Below are 21,522 nucleotides of genomic sequence, written 5' to 3'. Positions count from 1 at the left end.
TCAGTGGACTTGCACTCATTCATGCAAATAAAACTCCTGTTGTTCAGCCTCCAAACTGAAGTGGCTGATGCTCCCTCATATGCCACCGTACTGACCTGTTGTCCAGTCCTGCACTTATGCATGTGAGTAGTCCCACTGACATTACTGTAAGTGATATGTATAAGCGTTCGCACAATGAGACTCCAGTTGTCTAAGAGAGTGGAGCATCACTTTTACTCACTGGGAATCTGGCAGTCTAATGGGAGATCCAAGTCCATAGTCAGATGTCAAATCCAAAATTCTGGCTCATGCTGATCATTGGTAAAGTCATTCATTACTAAAAGCAGCACCATATGTGCTCTAATCATGGATGAAGTACCAAACCGTGACTCTTATCACTAGTAGTAACAATCTTTGGGCAATAGCATGGGTGTCCTGTGGCCTGCTGTCAGGTTGGTAGAGAAGAATATGGTTCTCCTTTGAAACCCTGCACAAGGCTTGTTTACTAAGACTTTGAACAGGTATCCAAGATTTTTTCTTCAATGTGAAACTTTGGTTAGAGATGCTGTAGTGACATTACTACACATTTGTCATTCACAGCATGTTCAGTTTTCATTATTATTTTGTTTGTTTTGAGGTAGTACCAAGAGGCTCAAGTAGGACCAGGGCCCACTTGTGCTTGGTGCTGTACAAATATATAGAAACACATGTCTCTTTCCCTGAGGAGCTCACAGCCATTAAGATGGTGAAGGGTGTGAGAGAATGATACAACCGAAATATGGACAGTTCTTACATACCTGTTTTAACATAGTGAGGTGTCTTAAAAAACAGCAGCACAAACTTTAGTTTCAACTAAAATTAATGCCAAAACTTGGGCCTCCCATTTAGCAGTTTAAAGCATTGGTTGTGCACCAGACTTAGGAAAAAGAGAGAAACTCTATCCTGGTTTTTCATTTGAAAGTCTTTGCACAAAACATATTAAATGCCTTTTTAACTTGTGACTAAAACAGACCCTGATCCATTTCTTTTCTTCTTATTATTATTTTAAGGTAATTTTGTGAAAACAGTTTTGCAACCTGCTCTTGTTTTAACTGAAAATAAAGCTGATGCTCTGATTCTGGAAGAAGGGGCGGACAGTGTTGCTTCCCAGTCTTCCAAAGCAACAGTTGAAATAGATGGTACTGTTGTAAACCTTGGTGCAGTGAAGGAGGCTTCTGGGAAATGGCAATCTAATATGCACAAAACGCTGGAAAATGGAAAACTGCAACAGAAAGAAAATCTCGATCTTTCCTTTCTAGTTGTGAATGATAAGGAGGGAGGCAAGCAACTTATCATCGATCTGGGTAAATATAAAAGTTAGTTACTGACAGAATTCTGAGCCAAATTCTGCCATCTGAGGCATGCACATAAAATGGGGCCTGCAGGAAGGAGGCATTTGCATGCACATCTTAAGTGAGAATTTAGCTCCATATTGTGTGTATTGTATTTCTGTTTAGGTTGTGTACTGGAATGCAAGAAAGGTTAAGTAACCAGAGATGATTTATGCTTTGATCACAGTACTGTTTGCACAGTGTTCTGTTTCCTGCTTAATGTACAGTAATATAAAGTACTAAACATACAACAAAATGCAGGACACACTTCAATAAAAATCAAACAAATGATCTTAAAAGGTGTATTTTAAATTTGACCTTAAATATTGACATGCTTGTGGAACTTTTAATATTACTTGAGTTTCATAATGTTGTTCCACAGTAAATAAAAACTCTGTCCCTTAGAGACTTCAGTTTATCTTTAGGAACTCTCACTCCTTGATGATAAGGGGGCAATAGTTGCACAGGGTCATTGGTTCAGTTCAATGGGAAGTGGCTTGATCACGAAGATGGGGGCTAGAGGGGCAGGCTGTTTGATAGTTGTGTATTTAAGATTTTGTCACAGACTGCCTAAAGCAAGGGATGGGTACTTCTTTTTAATGGTGTGTATAAGTATAAAGAATGTATGATTCTGAACATCATCTAGAGATAATTTAAAGTTAAGGCCTAATCCATTAGAACCTATTGAATAGAAACCGCAGAATCCATAATTTTAGTAAGCAAACAAGCTGCTGCATTTTGAATGGTCTAGAAAATTCATGTGAATAAAATCAAATAATGACCAACAAGAAATGCCTTGTTCAAATATATTCACAGTCAGTGGCATACACGTAGCTTGTAAATTGCCCTACCCTCAAAAAAGTGAAGATCTGTGTGCAATTCCTGTATATTGAGCAGCATTTTTTCTCTTAAAAAATACAACTTCAAATTAATTGGAAAGCACAGACAGGTCAACAATGACTTTTTTCCACAGTTTTCATTTTGGCTTCTGAATTGCTTTACTATGTTATCTTTCCCTGTGAAGTTTTGGAAGACTGGCTTATTGGTGGTAATCTGGGTGTTGTGGTTTGTTTGTTTGTTTTTACTTATTAGTAGGTGGCTCAGGTGAGTACAGCGACAATAATACAGTGTTCTGGACATATCTATTTTTGTATTTGCCACAGAAACGTTATTTTGTAACTACTTTCAGTAGTTTTCTTCCTGAATAGCAGGTACCTAACTTCCAGGAGTTCGCTTGCACTGTTACATTGGTTCCCCAAAACTAGAGTAACAAAGTGCACTGTGACTGTAACTATGTTAAGAACAGTAACTCCTGTGGAGACTAGTGAATAAAAAATAAGGTGGGTGGGTGCAGTTATGTGGCACACTAAGCTGATAACATGTGGCTTTTTACTTCCATTTTTATTTTTAGTTCACAGTGAACTAGAACATGGTGCGCTTACCACCCTAAATTACAAAATGATTGGTAGAGAGAGACCAAGAACAAACTGGAGCAGGATATTGCAAGACAAAATTGGAGTAGAATATATCGGTCATCCCAATGCTCTTAGTCCTTAAACTTTCATGAGAACTAAATTCAGCTTCAGAGTTAAACAGCACGCGCACACACACACACACACACACACACACACACACACACACACACACACACTCTCTCTCTCTCTCTAGCAGAATTGCTCATACTTGCCAACCCATATGTGTTTTGAGATTGTGAAGTGAATTGCATTTTTCTAACTACCACTCTTGTTGTTGAAGTGCGACTATGATATAGTCACACAGAGAACAGGAAACTGATAAATTGCCAAACCATGTTTACAATGTAAAATAGTTACATGGTCTTTCATTCTAGGAAAAAGAACAATTAGACTGGAGAATGATCTGCAGAGATTTTGAAATAGTACCAAATGACTGTAGTATTTACTTAAAATGCCTGTACAGCAGTTTAAAGTGATTGTCCTTATACTTGAATATTATGGATAAATATATGGCTGCATGATTCATTTTTACTCTGCTATATAACTCCTACTGTGAGAAATGAACTAGGATAAATATAACCATTTGTTTACTCCTTTAAATGCTTTTTTCCCTCAGACACCCAAATGTAGTGTATAAACAGTACATATGAGGGAACCTAGCCAATTGTAAATACATTATGAAACCTTCCTCTCTCTCCCTGTAGGAGTTTATACAAAGAATAGAAATTTCCGGCTGTATAAGTCATCAAAAGCAGGAAAGCATGTGACTTTGAAAATAGCCGAAGATAACAAGTTTGTTCCTAAACCTCAAAAGAATATTTCTGTTGAGGAGCAATATTTCCTTTCCTCTTTGGTCTGTAATATTAGGTAACAATTTAATTACAGTGGTATTTAAAGTACTTTAAAATGTAGACTTCAGTAGCAACCACTACTGTTGTGAGGGGGGTGGGGGAGGGGAGGACTGACATTCCACTGAGACTGATGCTTTCTGCTTTAAGAAAGTTCAACTATTGGGGTCAGCAGGTAACATTTTCTGATGGTTATTCCTTGAAGCAAAGATTTGTCAGACATCCAATCTGCTGCACCTAACTTCAAATGTGCAATAAGTTCAGAGAACTTGTGCCATTGGTGATGGTTTCTGAACTGCACTCTATGGGGAGGGAGGTCGTGTTTTGGGGTTTCTTTAATTTTTGTTTGAGATGAAGAATTTGACTTGTTCAAGGTTATTCAGCTGAGAAGTGCTACATTTCTATCACTGTAAATTAGGTAGGACTCTGAAATGGACCAAAATCCAAAACTGCCCCCACCAAACCATTTAAGAGAGAATAACTCCACTCTAGACACTCATTCTAAACACAGAAGAAAGTGAAAAGCATTATTTTGTGTGTAAACTTTAGTGAGCAACAGTTTTCTTTAGTGCTGCACAAATATATGCAACACAATCTATTATCAAAAGAGGCTAAAGTTTAAGGACCTAATCCTGCAACATACTGAGTGTTTTTTGAGAGATGTGAGGCAACCAAAATTGCTAATGACTTCAGTGCTCAGCACCTCACAGGACTGAGCCTCAGTTGAGCTACATTTATTTTGGACTTTTGATTGTAATTTTCCCCTAAATATATTTTAAAGATGCATATTACATTCAGAATTCCTGTAACTCTTTGGTTGTCATGGGCCTCCACCATTCAACAATAGTTAAGCACCTGTTAGGGATGGTCTAGATAATACTTAGTCCTGCCTTGAGTGCAGGGGACTAGATTAGATGACCTCTCGACGTCCCTTCCAGTTCTATGATTCTAAGCATGTGCCTAAATATCTTGCTGAATTGAGGCCTATATCCTATAGTATAATTAAAAAACAAACAAACCAGACTTCAGTGGATTCATTCCTAAGGACAAGAAATGATCTGTTGTAGAATTTGGCCCTATATGGTTTGTCTTCATGCCAGAAACACAGCAAAGAAAAAACATAATTCTTTGCAAATGATGATTCTAACTCTAAAAGGGTAAAGTGCAAGACTACTAAAAGCCATCCAAAAGTAAACAATACTTTTCAAGCACTACATATATAGCAAATAGGGCTAGAAGTAGTGCAGAGGATCCTGGGTTTGGTGAGGGTAGATCTTCCTGCCTCTGCTGAGAAAGGAGGAAACTTTGCCCTCTGCTGCAATATATCAGAGTAAACTTCTAAGTCAAAATGAATCCTTTATGTCTGAACAAGAAATAAAGGGGCCGTGTAAATGTGAAAAGGAAGTATGGTATGTCCAGAAGTCTGAGAATTATAACTTATTTCTCCCCACTGTCTCTCTCCATCAGGTTCTCAGAAATTGAAAGAGCCCTAACTTGTGACAGCCCAGAAGGGAAGGAAAAAATGCCTAAACAAACAGACAGGAGAGTTGCCAGTAGCACTTCAGGTACTTCATAGCCATCTTTTGAATATGTGACTTTACTGAATAGAAAAATTTATCTTAAGTGTTTGTCATGAATTTGCTATATGTATTATAGTGCACCTGATCTAATTATGGACTATATCTCAAATTGTACATCTGATAAATTGCATCCTTGTTGGGCTGTTGTTCTTACACATCAGTGGAAACTTTCTGCTGCAGCTTATTTAGGCAATATCCTTTAGCTGAGTCATGCCCTTCATTTTCTAGGGAGACTGCCTAATTATTTACTCATGCACTAGTAAATTGGGAGCCTGCAGGAGCGAGTGTGTTTCTTTTCTTGGTCTACAGACCCTTCTAGCATAAGTTACATGAGCAACAACTTAGGTGTTTTATATTCAGGATGTAGAGTAAAGCTCGAAATTAATAAAGGATCAGAATCTGCTAGCCTAATTCATCCTGCATAATACCATACTCCACCAAAGCCCCATTGAAATCAATAGGGCTGTTTGTAGTGGAAGTGAGTATTCAATAAAAGTCAGAATCTAGTCCACAGTGCAGAGTTTTCTTGGTCACAGGACTAGTAAGCATTGACCAATCTCCAAAGTATGGGAGCATGTGCTAATTGTAACCTGCCATTCCCAAAAGTAGGGATCTGGCTCCAAAGTTCCTGAGCAAGGGCAACTTCTTCTATAATGAAAAATGCTTTCCAAGATGTATACCAGTCACACACTGGCCCCAGTCCTGCTTTACTGATGGTAATAGGACTAGAAGTAGACCCTTCATGGTTAGTGAGATTCAAGTACACTTATTTTTATTTTGTTTGAGTTTGTATAATCTGTAACTGTAATTCATTTTTGTGTTTTTAAACAGATCCCATAGAAGGATATCAATATTCACCCTATCCAGAAATTGATTGTTTTGTCCTTTCTTTAGTTAATAAAGAGGATAATCATGGAGGTACAGACTACCACCCTTTTTTTTTTTTTTTTAAAGACACACAGACATATACTCTCAAGCTGTTACAAATTATTTTTAAAAAGGGTACTTAATTTTCCAGGGATACGACGATGGAATTATTTTTCCTTGGAAGAACTCCTTGTTTATGACATATCCAGATATCGCTGGTGTAAAAATATTGGAAGAGCCCACAAAAGTAACAATATAATGTATGTTCTTTAAGTATGTAGCATTCTCTACAAAAGTTTTAATAGGCACTTATACTTTGAAAGGCTTCAAATTAACCTTTTAATAAGGAATTTTTCATTATGCAACTATAATATCCAGAAATGCTTGAACTGAAAACTGTTCAAGGAAGGGAGTGTGTTTTTACAGCACCTCGTACAACAGCGTCCCAACCCTTACTGGGTGCTATTCACTGGAAATGGAAAGAATTTGTTCAGTTTACTCTTTAACTGAACATACATTTATACCTGTTGAGGGAGTTAGTTCTAATGGCAAACAATAATGGGAGGTATGGACCTCAGTGGGGTCAGCATTTCACTCAAAATGTTTAGTTAATCTTACTTAGTCTCTCACATCAATATTTAGTTTACTAACAGTTTTTTAGGTTACAAATTCTAAATGTAAGTTGTCGTTTTATTCTGAATAGAAATTAACAGCCAGTCTCCTCTTGACTGTGAGAATAATTAAATGCATGCTTTAAAAAAAAACCCAAAACACTTTCCAATTGGATCCTATTTCTAAATGTAAATATTTTTCAAAAGAATGACTTAAATTATTGTGCATCTTTTGTTGTTATCAACCACAGCTAAAATGGTATAGTATCAAATTATGTGGTAGATTTGTCCCATAACACAATTGCATAACCTAGATTTGCAGTAAGTACCAGAGTTTGTATGAGTGCTTTAGTTAAACTCATTGCAGAAGGGAGGGTTTTAAGTCATAACTATCTTTTAAGGTAATCTATCTTTGTTCAGAATTAATGTAGCCTCAAGATAATTGTATCTCACTTTCCAAACCGTGGCTTTAAAACAACATACCAAAACCCTGTACATTTAAGATACACAATCTTACTGTAAAATTTACAGTAAGATTGTGTATTTCTTTTTTACATTGCATATTATATGTAATTTCAGTTGCAAATGGGCCAGAGTGCATGTACAAAGACTATTTTAGAAACTGGAGGGACATAGTGTCTTCATTCTCTGGGTGAAATCCTTGCCCTATATGTATAATGTAGCTAATGCTGTTCTTAAGTGATAGCCAACATGTGCATCTGTATTTTAAGGATTCTGGTAGATCTAAAAAAAGAAGTTTACTATCAAAAATGTTATGACCCTGTCTGCAGAGCTAAAAACTTCAAATCAGAAAGTAAGTATGTTTTCAATAAAATTACACTTAACCATTTCAGAAACAATAACTTTAAACAAAATATAAACACAGTGTATTTGATTTAGGTATTCCATTACCTCCTGAGATATGCCTCCCTTTTCTTTTCAAAGAGGTATGTAGTGTTTGTTCCTTTTCCCCTTCCCCATACAAAAAAAGAAAAGGCTAAATGGTAACTCAAGCGTGTTCCAAACTGTCCTCTCTGGTAGCCCTTTAAAAGTCTTGCCTACGCTAAGGGACTGATTGATAGTGCAATCTTTACTCACTTGTGAGTAGTTCCATGAATGGCAATGGGACTCATCAAGTGTAGTGACTGTATAATTGGGCACCACATATTTCAGAATTCTCCTATTAATACTCCTACCACCAAGGGAAGTGGTAATATAGAGTGGCTTTAGGCAAGGTTACCAAGATCTCACTTAGACTAAGGCAAATCTTCCTTGTGGTCTAGCACAAAATCTTTTAATCTCCCTGGCTGCATCTATGCTGTCTAACTGGCCCAATACATGCGTGTCACCTTTAAACTTCATGGAGGATTCACAGAATATTCAGTTTTCCATTTTTCTGATGCTTAGGCAAATACAAGTCAAACTTCAACTGGTGTTTGCAGCACACAATATGATGGTAGCATAGTTAATACATAGTCAATTGTAAATCCTATTGTCTTAGCATTAGTGGTTTAGTATTCTGAAACAACTGATTCACATTTTTTAAATGGCAATTAAATGTCACTGACTTTGAAGACTGAAGTTAATCTTCATTTAGAAAAATGCTTGTGTAGTGTAGTAAAGCAATAAAAAATGTTTAATGTAAATAGTCAGCCTTTGTAGATAAGACTATTGGTGATGCAACCCCTACCTGGAGCTCTAGAGAAAACAGCTTTTTAATAGCTGGCATTACCTCTCAACCAAACTTTTCATGGTTTATTGCTCTGTATACTGCAAGTTTGAAGTCCTACCTGAAGCAGAACTGATTATTGGTAAATTACACCTATTTGGCAAAAAATTCTTAGTAAGCGAATCATCACTACTTAAAGCAGTGGTTCTCAGCCCTTGGGCCACCTAAGGCCCAGTCAGCACACAGCTATGGCTCATGTAACATTCCCAGGGCCATACTCGTACTCTGGGTGCATGTAAATGTGTTAGCTCCCTACAGATGCAGCTAGAGAGCAAACTCAGTAGTGCTCTTGCAGCATGATTTTCAAAAGCTTGCCAGTTACAAGGCACTGCTTTTAAGAACTAAATTTTGGTCCTATTAAACTGACTTTCAAAAGATTAGGGTTTAGCTGTTTGGTAAATGCACACAATCCAAAACCACAAGAAACTTGCCTTGCCAGCTGACCTATACAGTGTTCATTAGAGGTGACATTTTCAAAAGTGCTCAGCCTTAGCCCAACTCTGCTCCCATGATGAAGCCAACAATAAGATCTCCCCCCAAAAATAATGAACACTTACATGTTGAATAAGTAATTTTTTTTTTTTTAAAGGAAGAATATGTACTTTTAATGGATGAGTGGGGGAACATAGAAGAAAAAGAAAAGTCACCTAACCTTACAGACTTCTCAGAAAGGACATCATTAAGGATGCATCAAGAAAATACGGAGTCTCCTGACAAGCTCTGTTCAAATACAGAATGGGACAATGTGACTGATGATGCCTGTTTTCTGGAAGCTATTGAGGATGCTGAACTTGCAGAAGCTGCAGACAATAATCTGACTAAGCAGAACTATGACCTGGAAGAAATACCTGATGAGCTGCTCATAGAGGTTTTAAGAAAACAAGAAGTTTGTGGTAACAAGGCATACAACTAGCTGTCAGCTAAGGTCAGCTGTTTAGATTAATTAAGACATAGTTGATTTACCCAAAGTTTGTCAGAAGTGCTGTTTACACTGCCAAAAGAAACTGACAGAACCATGCCAGAATCCTCTCTTTATATGAAGGTGCATAGTAAACTTGCCATTAGCTGTGTTTTTGTACATTGGGTTTACATAGTTTAAGAGGATACAACTTTTAATTTTTGCTTTAAATTCTAGCTTAGGCAATGGTGGTTCTGCCACCTGCAGCGGTACATATGGCACAAAAGCCATCCTCTCTTTGCAGAGGCCAAAGACTGAATAGCTACAGAAACTGAACTATCCTCTCACCCCTAGAAATAGCTGCTGCTGGACAGGAAAGAAGCACCATGGAAGACCCAAGTAGATCAGTTTACCCTAGTGGTACCTGTGTTGTGCAATGTTCTAAAGCTAAACACAGGCTATCAAGCTGGTACTTCTCAGGAGCACTAAATTCAAAATTTTAAAGGATGCTAAGCAGACAGTGTTAACACACTCAAGAAACTTCATGGACAATGATTCAGTTATAATTCACTTACTGAGGGATGAAGTGTGGTTAAAACATGTTTCTTCCCATATGTCCAAATGTTTAGGATTTTGCCTACAGTCTGTACTGTACTTTACAAAGGGCAAGCAGGCTCTCTTACTTATAAGTGGGCCTGCCAAAAGTTTGTATCTAAAGTATGGATTTATCTTTTGAGAATTTCATTATGCTCACCACCTTCTGTATGACTTGTTATAACTAAGCTGTTTTAAAAACTCCACATACTAGTTTTAGAAATATTTTATTCAGTACTCATAATGGTGCCATAATTTATGGAAGCCACTGCTAAGAATTGAGACATGTCTATTTGTAAGTTGCCTGTTACAAGCTTATCTTTATGCTACTTTAGTTGGAATTACAACTGATATTTAGTGAAAAACCTGTTATTGCTCATTCTAAAGAAAATGGCTACTCCTGTCACTTTGGTATTTCCAAATGATTACTCTGGTAATCCAATAATAAAATCCTATTAATTTTAAAGCACTAGATTTATCACTGATTCAGAGAGATCATTAATGGTTTGTCATACTATCTCTATTCCAGGCTGCCACACATGCGATGTATGAGGTAGCACAAAAATGTTCACCTCAAACTTACTATACATCAAAGTGAAAAACCACATGTTCCCTTCACAATTATGTTTCTAAAGATTTACTATCGACTTTTCTCACAAGAGGCTCACATCACTTATTTATAGAGGTGAAAGATTTAAGTCAAAAGCAATTTAAACACAGTGCTTTGTTTTATTAAATGCATATGGTAGTAGTTAAATTGCTGCTTCTGTTATCAGAAATTAGAGTGCAAACACAAAATACCAAAATCTAAATGGAGTAGGAATGTCATAACCATGTATATTTAGCACCTTACCACAAGAAGTAGCTATCTGTATATGAATGTGAATACGCTTAACTGATGTTAACTGTGCTTAGTTGCAAGAAGAAAGTATATTGTATAAAGCATTTACAATTTCCCTGGCAGCTCCTTTTTCTGCAAATTCAGACACTCTTGTAATCTTGTGCTGATATTTTGAAAATGACTTTCAGCTCTTAAAATTCGTTGAGATTCCACCAGAAGAGCAGGAATGCTGGAAGTTCCGTACTGTTGTTGGAGGAAAAAAATTACAAGGCTTTACTTTTAACTCTTTGCAAATAAATATTGTCCAATTACTTGCCTATTATCCCAAAGTCTTCCATTTGTCTCTCATACTGGACATATTTGAAAGAGTGGATTATAATTTGATGTCACTCTCTTCAAATGTTCTATTCTGCATGTTTAAGTCAAGTTAAAGTTTGGCTATACTAAGCATAAACTGATACACCTCTACCCCGATATAACGCTGTCCTCGGGAGCCAAAAATATCTTACTGCAGTATAGGTGAAACCACATTATATCGAACTTGCTTTGATCCACCAGAGTGCACAGCCCCACCCCCACGGAGCACTGCTTTACCGCGTTATATCAGGGTAGAGGTGCAGTATGTCCTAAAGTGGATGGCTTCCTTAGACTGGGAGGTCAGCAGTGCCCTAGAAGAGAGGAGACCTGTACTGGAATATAGTCTCCTACACTACTTAAAGTACATACTTGAGAAGCTCACTATCAGTGCTATGCTGCTGAACAGACGTTAGAGGGTTACAAAATTCACTGTGAGGTTTGAAAGTTAGCAAACACTACCATCTTGTATGCAGGGAAGCTCCTGGGCACCAGGGTTTGACCTACATCTATAAGAAAATAAACTGACTTTGTTTCTCACTGAACTTTTAAAAAGTAGTACACTACATGTGTGTCCTGGATACAAGAGCACCAAAGTTTTTGCCATGCGGTACAATGCCTTGACAGACACCAACATAATGATGATATTGCTGTCTGCCCTCAATCATCATTTAGTTTCTTCTCCTAAAGAGACAAAACTTGAATTAGCTAGTACAACGTTGTAGAATCAAGATGTACTTACAACTACTTTTTCTTGTGGGTGGTCTTCTCTGCAATTTATATATTGTTGCTGCATCTCCTTTAAATCAGTTAGGAACTGGGTTGCGTTCCTGAGAGAAGATTCTCTCTCTTGTAGCTCAACATATTCTCTTTGTAGTTGCTTCAGTTGTGGTCCAGTCCTTAAAAAACATCAATACTTAAGGACTGTGTTGTGAATTTTTCTCTTTCAGGAGTTACTTTGAATGTACTGTTTCTACTGAACATGACTTAATGGGGTCATAAAAGTGTAAAATGCAGACAGTGCAACAGCCTAGTATTTTTCTCAATTAGGATAAATCTTTGGTAACTAATTGATAGCAACATAGTCCTTTAAATTGTGCATACCGTTTACATTTTTATCTATTAAGAACACAGATATTTAATCTTGTCAATAATACAGTAATTCTTCTGACAGGAATCCAGTGATCACATCTGTGATCAAGGGGATTCTAGGAGATGGGTTTTGCCAAGGAGTATAATTTAAAATGGACTTACACATTACATTTAAGTAAAACAGAGCCAACAGTATTCTTCCTCTGTTTTGAGAAATATCGTATTTCTTATAGTAATGGAATATGGCATTAGGCATTCTGTGACTTCACCATACCAGATTGCTGCATGTACTATCTTGGGAAATATCCTACCCCTGTAGGGGCTGTTAAAATCAGAATGTAGTGCACATTTTCAAGGCCGAGTTCTATTAAGGGAATCAGGAAGTTTACCCAACAAGATTAAGGTGAGCTATACTGGGGGTGGGAACAATGCCACACACACTGTTCCATGCTCAGAGTGTGTTAAATTTTAAGTAATCTTAACCTATCTGATCATGTTCTCATCTCCAGTCATGCAGCTGGTGTATTTCTTATGGAACATGTAGCCCAACTGGCAGACATTATCCCAAGAATTTAGAGTAGCTGGAGATAGTCTGTGAAAATGACTGCCTGTTTCTATTAGGCAGTTCCACAACTCCTGTGGAGATGGAGTGGTTAATTTTAGCTTTTGCAAATAGGAAGGAATACATATGTTCAGCTGGTGAAGGCCATAAATGTTTCATCTGCTATTTACACAAATAAAGTCAGTTAATGACAAAAGCAAGAGTTACCTTAGATTTTCTGGACAGTAACAGGACTCAATTTTCACTGATAGGCTATTATTGTATGCTTTAAATCAATATAATCAATATAAATTTCAGCAAATGGAAACTTACCGAATTAGTTCTTCTCTAACTTCCAGCAAACGCCGTCTTTTCTTATTGATGTCTGTGATCACCTATAATATAATTAAGTGAAACAGCAGTCTTTCAAGAGTAAGACAGTTAAATGACAAGGTAGATTTTCCCCATGCCCCAAACTCTGCATTCTGAATTGACAATGCTCTGGGTTCAAGACATGGGAAATCTTGAGATACCAAGTCTTACAATTCATGACAATGTAATATATGGAAGTGCTATTTTAGGTATTTTTTTCAATAAAGTCTCTAACATTTGTTAGAATTTTCTCTCTTCCTCCATAACGTGTACTGTTGAACTCACTGTAGTACAGGATCCTTGTTCATCCAGGCACGTAAATCCAAACATTTTTTAAGAATTTCAAGCTTTTCAGTAATATTTGGCATAAGACACTAGTGTAGAAATTTGTTTTTTACTAATACTTATTTGGGAGGATCTCTAACTCAGGAGTTGCAAAGCCAATCATAATATAGGCACCCCACATTCTCATCTATAAAAACCTTTACACCACAGTATATACACTTACATATGCTTTCACAGATTTTTTTTTTTTACATGTAAGAATAGCATGATGTTGTTTATGTAGTACTTTAGGATCCTTCAGAACGAAAGGTGTGCTGTACATTTAAGATTTTTCTATATTCTTTAATTCAGTTATTTAAAGTACTTAAAACTACAGCCCTAATCCTGCAGGTTGCTCTGCACAGAACAGCTTTTTAGCATTGGGGCCTAAGTTCTAGATGACCTCATAGAAAAGTTCTGATTTAGAATTTGATTTTATAAAGTTTAAATGAGAAAGCTTGCATGCAATATGCAACTTGGACTGATAATCACTATTTAAAAACAGTATGATTAAAAACATTTTTAATCTACCAAATTATTAAATGTAATTTTACCAGGAATCCCTTCCTGTTTTCCCCTCTCAAATCTCCTTCATAGATAGGTGGTGGTCAGAAGGGACCATTATGGTCATCTAGTCTGACCGCCTGCACAATGCAGGCCAGAATCTCACCCACCCACTCCTGTAACAAACCCCTAACCTATGTCTGAGTTATCGAAGTCCTTAAATTGTGATTTAAAGACCTCAAGGTGCAGAGAATCCTCCAGCAAGTGACCTGTGCCCCATACTGCAGAGAAAGGCAAAAAACCTCCAGTGCCTCTGCCAATCTTCCCTGGAGGAAAATTCCTTCCTGACCCCAAACAGGGTGATCAGTTAATCCCTGAGCATGTGGGCAAGACTCACCAGCCAGCACCCAGGAAAGAATTCTCTGTAGTAACTCCCATCCCATCCCATCCCATCGGGCATATTTACCTGCTAATAATCAAAGATCAATTATTTGCCAAAATTAGGCTATCCCATCATACCATCCCCTCCATAAACTTATCAAGCTTAGTCTTGAAGTCAGATATGTCTTTTGCCCCCTCTACTCCCCTTGGAAGGCTGTTCCAGAACTTCACTCCTCTGATGGTCAGAAACCTTCATCTAATTTCAAGTCTAAACTTCCTAGTGTCCAGTTCATATCCATTTGTTCTTTTGTCTACATTGGTACTAAGCTTAAATAATTCCTCTCCCTCCCTGATATTTGTCCCTCTGATATATTTATGAAGAGCAATCAAATCTCCCCTCAGCCTTCTTTTGGTTAGGCTAAACAAGCCAAGCTCTTTGAGTCTCCTTTCATAAGACAGGTATTCCATTCCTCGGATCATCCTAGTAGCCCTTCTCTGTACCTCTTCCAGTTTGAATTCATCCTTCTGAAACATGGGAGGCCAGAACTGCACAGAGTATTCCAGATGAGGTCTCACCAGTGCCTTGTATAACGGTACTAACACCTCCTTATCTTTACTGGAAATACCTCGCCTGAGGCATCCTAAAACCGCATTAGCTTTTCTAAAGCCATATCACATTGGTGGCTCATAGTCACCCTGTGATCAACCAATACTCCAAGGTCCTTCTCCTCCTCTGTTACTTCCAACTGATGTCTCCCCAGTTTATAACCAAAATTCTTGTTATTAATCCCTAAATGCATGACTTTGCACTTATTATTATTATTACTCCAGTTTACAAGGTCATCCAGATCTTCCTGTATGATATCCCGGTCCTTCTCTGTGTTAGCAATACCTCCCAGCTTTGTGTCATCCACAAACTTTATTAGCACATTCCCACTTTTTGTGCCAAGGTCAGTAATAAAAAAAGATTAAATAAGATTGGTCCCAAAACCGATCCCTTAGGAACTCCACTAGTAACCTCCTTCTCCAAAAAATATTGAATTTACATTCAAAGACTAGAAGGAAGACCTAGAAAACGGTGGTTTGAGACACTGATGGAGGACACAGAGAAGGTTGCCATCAGTGTCTGGAAGATGAACTTTACAAGAATGCTGGGAGACAAAGAACAAGAGCTGCTGGCTCCACTTGATGAGAAAACGCAAAGGAAAGACGACGATTCAAATATACTAGAATTGCTGGGTGAGATTGATCTGCTGCTTTCAGGGCTGGACTAAAACATGCTTGTGAATTAGAGGTGGGAAACGTTTTTAGGACAAATAGCTTAACAACAAATGCAGTTTTGATCAACCCAAAACTATTTGTGAATTTGATGTGAATTCATCAAGTAGTTTCTGCCTAGAATATTTTTTGGGACTTAAATGCCAGGAGAAGGAGGCATCTCTTATAAACTTTAGCCCAATGGTTAGAGCACTCACTGGGAACATGGGAGACGCAGGATCAATTCCACCTTCTGTGTGTCGGTGTACAGGGAAACTTTGGCAAACCAGTAAAGTGCCTAAAAGCACTATGACTTATTGTTGAAGGCAGCCAAGTCAGCAAGCTGTAAATTGGCCATTCAGCAGTCTCAGCATGACCAAGGCAGAAGAGGGGGGAGTTTTGGGGTGCCACAGAAAGGGCAGCTTGACCCTGCGTCCTTCTTGATAAGAATTGTGTTGAAGTTGCTGCTACCTGCATTTTAAAAGAGCAAGATGTGCCTCATGAATGTTTATTGGGGTCTCAGGGCTCCAAACTCTGGAAAAACCCACACCTAGATAATTCAATTAGAAGGAGCCTCTTGCTTGCCCATTGGAACTGCTTGCTTAACAAGTTTTCTTTAAGGGACATTTCATTCTATTACTAATGTATAAATAAACGGAAAAAGCTTGAGATAGTTGGACTTGTTTGGGGACTCCTTTTGGACTTTCCCTCTGGATACATCTGGCGATCCCCACCAGCAGATGGAAGATTTGGTCACCAGAAGCCTGCTGCTGTTTCACTCAAGAGCCACACTCAGCTTTGGTAATTATCAAGGGTTGGGGTGTTTTACTAATCTGTTGCGGACATGTGCTCCTGCCATGAGGGCAGGGGACTGGACTCGATGATGTCTCGTGGTCCCTTCCAACCCTACAATCTATGAATCTATATATGTAAGTGCTTGACACTAAGTAAAATGTAGCTTTAAGTGAAAGCACTCGTGTTGTCCTGTTTGTGTCAGCCATCTATCGGTCAGATGGCCTTGTCTCCCCTGATTTATTTCCTGACACCGCTTCGCACAGAGTAAAAGTTACCAAGAGCTTTGGGTTGAAAGAACCCTGAGTAACAATGGGGCATATTTGAAATCAGGTATCCTACATTAAGAAAAATGCCCTTACCACTGGCCAATGGGATATTTTAGGTCTCTCTGCCTCTTGTACTGAAACTGTTCCACTTTGTATAAATAATTAAATAGCCACTGGAACAGGAACTTGAATGTAGGTCTCCCATCTCTCCTAAATGAGCACCCTAAACTACAAGCTATAAAGCAATGATACTTGGATCTCAGTGGTTCAGGAGTCAAATTAGCGATGAACACTACCCAAAAGAGCCACAGTAGTGCGAATTCATTGTTTCATTTAGTATAGTACTATATATTCATATTTAAACAGTATGACGGGGAAATAGATATTATTCTCACAGCAAAAGAACTGACCAAGTATTATTTTATCAACTACTATTGGTTATAACATAGTAAAAGCATCCCAACTGGTTAATAATTACAATCAGAATGTGTAATATCATGTGCTCCAATGAGCTGCAGGAGACACATTAAAGCAGCTCATGAGCCTCAGTCTGAGTATCACAGCTATAAAGTCATTCTCACTCTGTCCCAATAATTATTCATTAGTGGCAATTCACAGTTCAGTAGTGCTCACGCTTTCTCTCAAATAAGAGTACACCTTCATATAAATGAAGCACAAGGCAAAACAGAGTACCATACTATAATTAAGGCTATGTTTTAGTCACAGGTATTTTTAGAAAAACTCATGGACAGGTTCCCGGCCAATGGGAGCTGCAAAGCCAGCGCTCTGGGTGGAGACAATGCGTAGAGAGCTGCCTGGCCACGCCTCTGCCTAGCAGTTGAGCAAGGGGGATGTCACTGCTTCCGGCAAACCCGCCAAGGTAAGCACTGCCCAGAGTCTGTCTCACCCCATCCAGTGGCCCTGCGCCCTCTCACACCCATTCTGCTGCTCCTGGAGGATGGGGGCTTAAACTGACCCCGCAGCAGCCACTGCATCTGAGCTGCCCCTGCACCAGGTGCACCAGTAGCTGCAGAAGTCATGGAGGTCACGGACAAACTCGCCACCTTAAGCAATGAGTACTCTGATTATAGTTTTTTTTTTTTCATTTAGTTGTAGTCACAGCATGCATCAGTAGCAAATCAATGGCAGCCCCAATCGTGACTGAATGGAGTTTAAGCATACATTTTGGCTTTCCTTTTAAATGATACTTTGACACCACTGCTGTGAAATAAATACTTAATAGTGTGTGTCAATTTATTTACTGTACTTTTTTTTTTTTTTACTGTACCCCACACCCAAGATTGTTAGCAGAGATCAGAATCTGGCATATTTACAGCTTTTCAGTAATTCTTGGTTTATACAGTTTGCTCACTGGTTACTGAACTAGCACAACGGATTAACAGTCTAGCAAGTCTGGCAAAAAACAGCTTCAAACTGGATTTTTGTTCTGTTTGATTTTTTTAAGTATATTACAGACAGTGTTATTCCCAGATAAAATGTGTTTCACAAACTTTATCTAGGTATATTTGTATTCTAATAATTTAAAAAACAAACATCCAAGTTTGGTTTTGCAGCTGAACATTGGCTCTGTACATTTCTGTTTCTAAATAAAACATAGCATCATTTAAACACTATAAAGAGATATCATTGCTCTATTTTACCTTAGCATTTTTTCTTTTCAAATCCTTCAGTTCCTGGACTTCTGTTATCTACAGGTAAAGGAAAATATTGTGTACTGACAGAAAAACCTTTCTGATCTTTTCTTCCCCATCCTTTTACTCTATAATCACTGCTATTAGAATTACTTTTGAAACATTTTGGCTTAAAGAAATTAGTCACTGGTAATTCTGTCTGGCATGTCCTTTCCCCAGCCCAGAACAAGGACTGTTATAAAACGCTAATCTCTCCAGCATCAGGAGGCAAAGCTATCACTCTCTAGTTCCCTATCTAAAAATCCCAGGTTCTTTACCACCTTGTTATAGAAATGCATGAAGTTTTGTTGTTTCAAATGATTTATTAGCATGGACAAGTTTAACGTTCAATTATAATTTTAATATTGATTGTGGCAATGGTCATAAGTAAAGACCAAAATTCTCAATTTATTTCACTAAATATATCTTTATTTTAAATCTTAATCTCCACAGTTATAATTACTGTTCTCTCCAGTCAGTGGATAGGTCTGAATAATGATATTGCAAAAGTCTGTTCTCCATGTGATGTACGTCAGAGGCCCCTTAAAAAAACCCCTAATTTAAAACCCTGAACATGGCCCCCCTGCAGGCACCAGGAAAGGTATTTCACAAATACAAGGCTTCTGAGGTAGATATAGAAGACGTACTGTGTGTATCTTGGCAGACATTCAGCTCTATAAGTCTCACCCCTTCAACTTGCATCCACTTTGCAGAACTTCTTGCTCATTGGTAACTGCACAAGAGAAGGTCCTTGTCTCCCAAAAGCTAATCCAATCCTGTAATTTATTGTCTGTGAGCAAACCGCTGTGCCCAGGTGGAACCCCACTGGAGTTCTTGCACAGGTGCAGTAGTCTGTCCATGTGCAGCAAGTTGGAGCAATAGTGATTAAAAGTTTTATTTCTTCATTCATTCATATCTCACAAGGTGGATTAATTTTAAAATGCCTTGAGATGCATCAGTAAGACTATATATGAAGACTATATATGAATATGTATAAGTATTCTGACTAAAATTTTACAACCACCTCTACACAAATGTTTTTATATTTACTACTATACTTACAGTATTAGTGAGTTGCTCCTTGAAGCCGGAATAGAAGACCGCAATAGCTTCTCTGCAAATCCTAGACTCCACCCTTTGTCTGGAAGTTGGGGAGGAAGGGAGTAAAATAAAACCACAGTTGGGTTAGTATAGGAAAAAGCTATCTGTGCTTATCTGAGTATTTCCCTTCTTCAAGTAGCAAGATCTACAGATACTAACATTGGACTTTCCGCATAGGAGGCAGAGACAGACTTGTCAGTTACTGGCAACAGCCTAACTCTTCCCCTTGAAGAGTTTACCAGTTGTGATGACTTCTGCAGCCAAGAATTTTAGTGCATTCAGGTTTCCCCCTACCGCCCTTTTTTATGATTCGCATATGCCTACTGCAGAGCTAAGGAAATAAAACACTGGGTTGGTTTTTAAATCAAACATTTTCGTTTGTTTTGTTCATCCCAAGTTCACCTGGGACTGGTTAGTTCTTTGGACATTGCTACTTGAAGAAAGAAAAGTTTCCTATTCTTCAGGGAGGCAAGGTCAACAGAAATTAGCACTGGGATTTTAAGAGTAATGAGACTTTCGGGGCAGCAGGAGGTAATGCCAATAATAAACTACATATAGAGCTTCCCTTCTGCACTTTTTCTAACTTGCCTAGTGAAACAATACATCACGAAGCACTTCTTTTTAGGGGTAAATCCACCCAAGCTTGCAAGTCTAATACGTAGAATTTAGCTGACTTGTGGGACCACTACCAGTGTTTTTCCACAAATGCTAGGAATTAAGAAGTTATACAGTTATTAATTAACTACAGGATAGATGTTTTATATTGAATAAGCACTTCAATTCTGATTAAGAGACCTAAACAGCAGATTGAGAACATCAAAATCCTGTTAAGACAAAAAATAATAATAATCGCATATTAAGTGAGCCTCAAAGCTGACTGCTTCAATGGAAATCAAACAAACAGAGCCCATGAAACCAGCTTAACAAATGAAGGATATTTCCAGCCTCTCCTGGGTCTTGACAGATCAATGTGCATCTTCAAGCAGATATTGAGATATATTGTGTTCAGAAATTGCACCCCAATCACAACAGCTATCCATAATGGCAATATTATTTATATTTGGGCAATGCCAAATCTGAGGCCAACCTCCCTAGGATCACATCTTAAAGAAAATGCCATTTGTATCACAGAAACTATAGACAGTCATCTAATACATCCCCTGGTTTCAAGCAAACTAAATACATTGTGTCAATTTGGAGTTTTCAGTACAAGGAAAGCAAGATACTTACTTGTAGTCTGCAGTTATCTTCTCATTCTCAGCCAGAACAACATCCAATTCTGTAATATCTTGGGAAAATCTTCTCAGCCCTTTGGGGCACCAAATCTGTATAGAAAATGGACTATCATCAGCTGAAACAAAATAAATGACTAGTTAAAATAAATATGAAATCAAAGTGTTTGAAAAGAATGTAATGCTACACAAACTGACTTGCGTATTAACCTTTTAACAAATTTGAATTTTCTAAAATGGTAGTTATTTCACTTGTCTAAGATATATGCCAGCTACCTAGAATTTATTATGCAAATTTTAAATTAAAACAATGTGTGAAAAAGTAACATACATCTTATTTCATAGTCAAGTGATATTCAGTAAGGGAACCTTAAGGTGGGTTTTGCATAAATAACTAAGGTACATTGGTGATTGTTAAAAATAAATTTTACTTTTACATCCAACATTCTGAATGTCACCAACTCTGCTCGATAGTAAAATACAAAATCCTGAAATATACAAAAGGTCTGATGCACATATTTTACTTTGCAAGAAAGTCTGCATTATTACACTCAAGGCATTTAATATAAAGCTTAAAGTCTATAGTTTTTCTGAAACATGCACAATGTTGTATGAAGGGTATATAGACACTTATTTGGGACAAACCACTCTTGGCCACTATGAGTAATATAGCCCTCCCAAACTCATGCTGATGAAGTCTTTATATCATACCATCATATATATATTGCATTTGTTAAGGGAAAACTACTTTATGAATATTTTAGAGGGTTCTCAAGAACTGAACTTGGAACATATTTATCTCCATATATGAAGCTAACTG

The 21,522-nt window shown here is 37.8% G+C and overlaps 2 protein-coding genes across 8 annotated transcripts in view; one reads left to right on the top strand and one right to left on the bottom strand.

Annotated features, from left to right (window-relative positions):
* PRIMPOL (primase and DNA directed polymerase) overlaps nt 1-9,385 on the top strand; it is a 28,711-nt gene extending 19,326 nt beyond the window's left edge. For 6 of the 7 annotated variants that reach the window (XM_030563129.1, XM_030563130.1, XM_030563134.1 and 3 more), the window contains exons 7-14: nt 1,029-1,322; nt 3,529-3,691; nt 5,140-5,237; nt 6,084-6,170; nt 6,271-6,379; nt 7,462-7,544; nt 7,631-7,677; nt 9,049-9,385. In XM_030563129.1, coding sequence (XP_030418989.1) covers nt 1,029-1,322; nt 3,529-3,691; nt 5,140-5,237; nt 6,084-6,170; nt 6,271-6,379; nt 7,462-7,544; nt 7,631-7,677; nt 9,049-9,372 — 1,205 coding nt within the window. In that variant the 3' untranslated portion in view covers nt 9,373-9,385. The remainder of the gene's footprint in view (nt 1-1,028; nt 1,323-3,528; nt 3,692-5,139; nt 5,238-6,083; nt 6,171-6,270; nt 6,380-7,461; nt 7,545-7,630; nt 7,678-9,048) is intronic. The other variant, XM_030563135.1, reaches the window with a different exon arrangement.
* An 18-nt stretch (nt 9,386-9,403) lies between these two features.
* Nucleotides 9,404-21,522, bottom strand: part of CENPU (centromere protein U) — a 28,961-nt gene continuing 16,842 nt past the window's right edge. Inside the window, 6 exon segments of the mRNA XM_030563137.1 lie at nt 9,404-11,035; nt 11,889-12,045; nt 13,113-13,174; nt 18,340-18,387; nt 19,432-19,510; nt 20,701-20,821. Of these exon segments, the coding sequence (XP_030418997.1) occupies nt 10,898-11,035; nt 11,889-12,045; nt 13,113-13,174; nt 18,340-18,387; nt 19,432-19,510; nt 20,701-20,821 (605 nt within the window). The 3' untranslated portion in view covers nt 9,404-10,897.

Source organism: Gopherus evgoodei, chromosome 5 (genome assembly GCF_007399415.2).
Source record: "Gopherus evgoodei ecotype Sinaloan lineage chromosome 5, rGopEvg1_v1.p, whole genome shotgun sequence".
Taxonomy (NCBI): Eukaryota; Metazoa; Chordata; order Testudines; family Testudinidae; genus Gopherus; species Gopherus evgoodei.
Note: the sequence above shows the minus strand (reverse complement) of the source record. Positions and strands in the feature narration are given on the sequence as shown.